Genomic DNA, 6,029 nt, shown 5'->3' with positions numbered 1-6,029 from the left:
GGAGAACTATACTTATTACATGAAACGTTACTACTGGAGAACTATACTTACTACATAACACGTTACTACTGGAGAACTATACTTACTACATAACACGTTACTACTGGAGAACTATACTTACTACATGAAACGTTACTCTCTCTATGAAGGAAAAGTACTCCAGTAAGTGACTCCTCCATACAGAGTAACGTGTTATGTAGTAAGTATAGTACTTCATTAGCTGACTCCTTCATACAGAGAGTAACGTGTTATGTAGTAAGTATAGTACTCCATTAGCTGACTCCTTCATACAGAGAGTAACGTGTTATGTAGTAAGTATAGTACTCCATTAGCTGACTCCTTCATACAGAGAGTAACGTGTTATGTAGTAAGTATAGTTCTCCAGTAAGTAACTCCTCCATACAGAGAGTAACGTTTTATGTAGTAAATATAGTTCTCCATTAAGTGACTCCTTCATACAGAGAGTAACGTGTTATGTAGTAAGTATAGTTCTCCAGTAAGTGACTCTTCCATACAGAGAGTAACGTTTTATAGAGTAAGTATAGTTCTCCAGTAAGTGACTCCTCCATACAGAGAGTAACGTGTTATGTAGTAAGTATAGTACTCCAATAACTGACTCCTTCATAGAGAGTAACGTTTTATGTAGTAAGTATAGTTCTCCAGTAAGTGACTCCTTCATAGAGAGAGTAATGTTTTATGTAGTAAGTATAGTTCTCCAGTAAGTGACTCCTTCATAGAGAGAGTAACGTTTTATGTAGTAAGTATAGTTCTCCAGTAAGTGACGTGTTATGTAGTAAGTGTTACTCTCTGTATGAAGAAGTCAGCTAATGGAGTACTATACTTACTACATAACACGTTACTCTCTGTATGAAGGAGTCAGCTAATGGAGTACTATACTTACTAACAGAATACCACACTTGCTTAACGTGTCACTATATTTACCCACTATTTACCAGTTTGTTCTTCTAACAACTAGAATACTACACCTACTTACCACAATACTAAAGAATAATACACAGAATTACCAAAATTATATACTTACTAATCAGAATACTACGTTTATTAGCAGAATACTACATCTATTTACAACGCTACTGTAATTACTAACCAGAATACTAAATGTATTTACCAAAATACTACAGTTACATACTAGAGAATTATATGTACGTATTATAATGATATACTTAATATCAAGAACACTGTATCTTCTAATTATAATACTTTACTTATTAAACTCAGTATTACACCAACTCACTAAATCTTTACATTTAATTTAATATGATAATATATTCTCCAAAAATCTACTACATCTACATACCAGAATACAATATGTAATGTTATACCTACTTATTAGAATACTATACTTACCAACCACAATAATACATTTACTTATCACAATATTAAACATATATGTAACAGAATACTATACTTACCAACTACAATAATACATTTACTTATCACAATATTAAACACATATGTAACAGAATACTATACTTACGAACTACAATAATACATTTACTTATCAGAATGTTACACATATGTAACAGAATACTATACTTACCAACCACGATAATACATTTACTTATCAAAATATTAAACACATATGTTACATAATACTATACTTACCAACCACAATAATACATTTACTTATTACAATATTAAACATATATGTAACAGAATACTATACTTACCAACCACAGTAATACATTTACTTATCACAATATTAAACACATATATAACAGAATACTATACTTACCAACCACAATAATAAATTTACTTATCACAATATTAAACACATATGTAACAGAATACTATACTTACCAACCACAATAATAAATTTACTTATCACAATATTAAACACATATGTAACAGAATACTATACTTACGAACTACAATAATACATTTACTTATCACAATATTAAACATATATGTAACAGAATACTATACTTACCAACCACAATAATACATTTACTTATCACAATATTAAACACATATGTAACAGAATACTATACTTACCAACCACAATAATACATTTACTTATCACAATATTAAACACACATGTAACAGAATACTATATTTACCAAATACAATAATACATTTACTTATCACAATGTTACACATATGTAACAGAGTACTATACTTACTAGTCAGAATGCTACATATACTTCCAAAAGTAATTTATTTAATTGCCACAATATTACATCTACTTACTAAATTTACTTCCGAGAATACACTATTTACTCATACTATAGTACCTACTTATAACGGTATTAGCCAGAGATTTCACAAGAATACACAGAATTTAAGGAAATGTTTACTTCTTTTAATACGCAGATTGATTTAATTATATCGATGTATTGTAAACTACAGTAGATTTGTCTTTCAGTACTTCTATGACAGAAACTAAATAAATTGGTTAAAATTAAAGAATATAGTTTATATTAATCAAAGAATGAAATATGTAGAAGTGTCAAACAATTAGTGTTATTATTTTATTTAAATTTTTTGTATGAAACTTTGTAGTTCGCCCCTTGGGTCTGAGAGTTCGGGGTCGATCAGCTCCGGTTGTGGAAGGAGAAATGGTTTCTATAACTTGTACTGTAGAGGGCGCTCGTCCAGCAGCAAATATCACCTGGTACAATCGGTCAGAAGTCGTTCGGCCTCAACCAATAACAAGCAAGGATTTGATGAGTGACGGAACCTATCGTACCACAAGCACTCTCGTGTTTATAGCTTCTAGACATGATCATCGTGGGGAATTCTTCTGTAAGGGGACCAACAACGTCATCAAAAAACGACTAGAAACACCTCTTTTAGAAGCAACCACCTTAGAAGTTCTTTGTAAGTCTAGTTGTCCTGTGCTATCTTTAATACTCAAACCTTTGCAAAATTAGTCAAGGGTTGGATAATGATTAAATCAGGGTTAGATCAAGATGTCACAGAAGGGGTTCCAAATATACGTTGTAGGAAGTGAGGGAAGGGGATTTTAAAATCTTGTCTTAAAGCAGGATTACATCAAGATGTTACAGAAGGGGTTCTAAATATCAGCTGTAGGAAATGAGGGAAAGGGATAATACAATCTTGTTTTAAAGCAGGGTTATGTCAAGATGTCATAGAAGGGATTCTAAATATCCCCTGTAAGATATGGGGGAAAGGGATTATACAATCTTGTATTAAAGCAGGGTTATGTCAAGATGTCTTAGAAGGGATTCTAAATATCCTCTGTAAGAAATGAAGGAAAGGGATTATACAATCTTGTATTAAAGCAGGGATGTTTAGAATCCCTTCTATGACATCTTGATGTAATCCTGCTTTAATACAAGATTGTATAATCCCTTTCCCTCATTTCTTACAGGGGAATTTTAGAATCCCTTCTATGACATCTTGATGTAATGCCTGTAAGAAATGAGGGAAAGGGATTATACAATCTTGTATTAAAGCAGGATAACATCAAGATGTCATAGAAGGGATTCTAAACATCGCCTGTAAGAAATGAAGGAAAGGGATTATATAATCTTGTATTAAAGCAGGATTACATCAAGATGTCACAGAAGGGATTCTAAACATCCCCTCTAAGAAATGAGGAAAAGGGATTGTACAATCTTGTATTAAAGCAGGATTACATCAAGATGTCATAGAAGGGATTCTAAGCATCCCCTCTAAGAAATGAGGGAAAGGGATTATACAATCGTGATTTTTTTCTCTTTCATATGATATTGCTTGGATTTAGTTCAAATATTGACCCGAAGTTACTGTTTACCAAGTAATGTAACTTGCAATCGATATTCAAAATATCTGACATAGGTAACTAAGAAAGACAAAAAAAATTACAGAATATCAAGAATATCTCTTCAGATGTATATAGCTCTTTTGAAAGTTAATTTCTTATTATATTATATTTTTTATTACCAATGGTAATAGCTATATTTATTCTAAACTTAAGTTCCCTTGATTTTCTTTATTCATTTCGACTTTAGTCCTAGTGAATTAGTGGTCGGCCGGTAATTATAAAATTGTCTAGCCCAGTCAACAACCAATGTAGGACGAGCATGTTCGGTGGCTGAAGGTCGCGAGTCGAGCGCCTGAACCATTAGGTGATGCCAGGCCCAATTTCTTTGATTAGGATAAGTAAAATAGTAAACTTTGATAACAACTTTTAGACGTTAGAGCTACAAGCATAAAACCATGGCTTATGGATTCGAGAGGTCATTAATGACGTGTAGGAGACACAATTTGAGGTTTTGGTAGGTTCTGTGCTGCCTAGGGGTAAAAATAGCCAGCTACGTACTAAACCTTCAACCACTTTTTGGTGTTCAAACAAGTGCTCAACAAGATAAGAAAGAAGTGAAGAAATGAGAGACCTTCCTTTGGCTCATCTGTATGCTTGAAAATCGTATACATTCGCTAAACTTAGGGGCTCGATCCCCGCAGTGGATAGCGCAAATAGTCCACTGTGAAACCTTACCTTTAAACAAACAAATGATAACAAATAAGGGTTTTTTCTTTACTTTTCAAAAATGTTTAATTAAAATAAATAAGATTATTTTGCTTTGAAAAAAAAAAGATTGAGCTAGAGGGAAAAAGTTATTTACTTTTGAAAAAAAAGGTTGAAGTAAAATAAATAAGATCATTTACTTTTGAATGAAAATTGAAGTAAAATATATCAAGTTATTTTACTTTTGAAGAAGGGAAGTTTAAGTAAAAAAAGGAAGTTTTTTTGAGAAAAGTAAAAGCAAAATTCATAAGATTATGTTGCTCATCTTACTTTTTAGAAAATCTGAGAATATGGCGACTTTTGGTCAAGTATTAACGGGGTCAGGTCAAAAAGTAAATCCGAGTAAGCTAAATATATTCATATATCAGTAGGGATAGTGTCGTGTAAATAAGGACTTTCTCCTTATTAGGCGGAAAATCTTATTTTAACCACTCTTATAAACAGTTTATAAAAAAATATTCCTTTTTTTTTTTGCAGAGAGTTTCCTTTAAGTAAACGAAAAATATTACTTGAAATGTAGCTGTCTCAGAGTGATTGATTATGATAAGAAGAGATCCATCAGTTTATAGAGAGAAGCATTTTAAGTCTGAATATGAAGTATAATTATATGCCGAAGATTTTGCATGTTGAACACATAACATGATGACAAAACCTTGTCGAAACGTTGTACATTTGCTGTTATGTTAAACTTATATTAAAGTTTTTCTTCATTACCCATTCAAGCCGTCTCTAGCCATTATTAGTCTCAAAGTGGGTTCCTCGTCATCAAATTTGAATACATAGCGTTTTATATCTGAGGCATTTAAATTTACGAAATAAGGTAATAAAAAATCAAAACCTTCCCTCTTACATGGATATTACTCAAATTAATTTTCTTAAACACATTTACTGCCAATAAAACTGAAGCCTGAAAGTCAGGCATTTTTTTTTTTTGCGTGAATGAGAAGCTGAGGTTATAGCATCTTAATCAAAGATCAGTAAGGTTTCGATATTGATAGAATATATTTCCCTCTCCGATATGTAACCATGACGATAAGTGAGAGAATAACACTTAAGAAATAAACCTAAAATTATGTTGATACACGAGTTAGTAACAATGTAGCAGTAGGGGTTCACACAAGCTAGCTATAATGTAGTAATAAGGTGTTTTTACACATTAGATATAATGTAACAACAGGGTGTTTTGGACAAGTTATTAATAATGTAGCAACAGAGTGTTTTATACAAGTCAGCTATTATTTAGTAGCGGGGTGTTTTATACAAGTTATTAATAATGTAGCAACAAGGTGTTTTATCCAAGTTAGCTATAATTTAGCAACAGAGGGTTTACACATGTTAGCTATAATGTAGCAACAGAGGGTTTACACATGTTAGTAATAATGTAGAAACAGAGGGTTTACACATGTTAGCTATAATGTAACAACAGAGGGTTTACACATGTTAGCTATAATGTAGCAACAGAGGGTTTACACATGTTAGCTATAATGTAGCAACAGAGGGTTTACACATGTTAGCTATAATGTAGCAATAGATA

General features: G+C 31.9%; 1 protein-coding gene across 1 annotated transcript in view; it reads left to right on the top strand.

Annotated features, from left to right (window-relative positions):
• Positions 1-6,029, top strand: part of LOC106471464 (hemicentin-1-like) — a 38,278-nt gene that overhangs the window by 19,470 nt on the left and 12,779 nt on the right. The window contains exon 2 of the mRNA XM_022400079.1: positions 2,524-2,841. Within this exon, the coding sequence (XP_022255787.1) occupies positions 2,524-2,841 (318 nt within the window). The remainder of the gene's footprint in view (positions 1-2,523; positions 2,842-6,029) is intronic.

Source organism: Limulus polyphemus, unplaced genomic scaffold (genome assembly GCF_000517525.1).
Source record: "Limulus polyphemus unplaced genomic scaffold, Limulus_polyphemus-2.1.2 Scaffold4639, whole genome shotgun sequence".
NCBI classification, from domain to species: domain Eukaryota; kingdom Metazoa; phylum Arthropoda; class Merostomata; order Xiphosura; family Limulidae; genus Limulus; species Limulus polyphemus.
The sequence above is the reverse complement of the archived record's forward strand: the minus strand, read 5'-3'. Positions and strand labels throughout refer to the sequence as shown.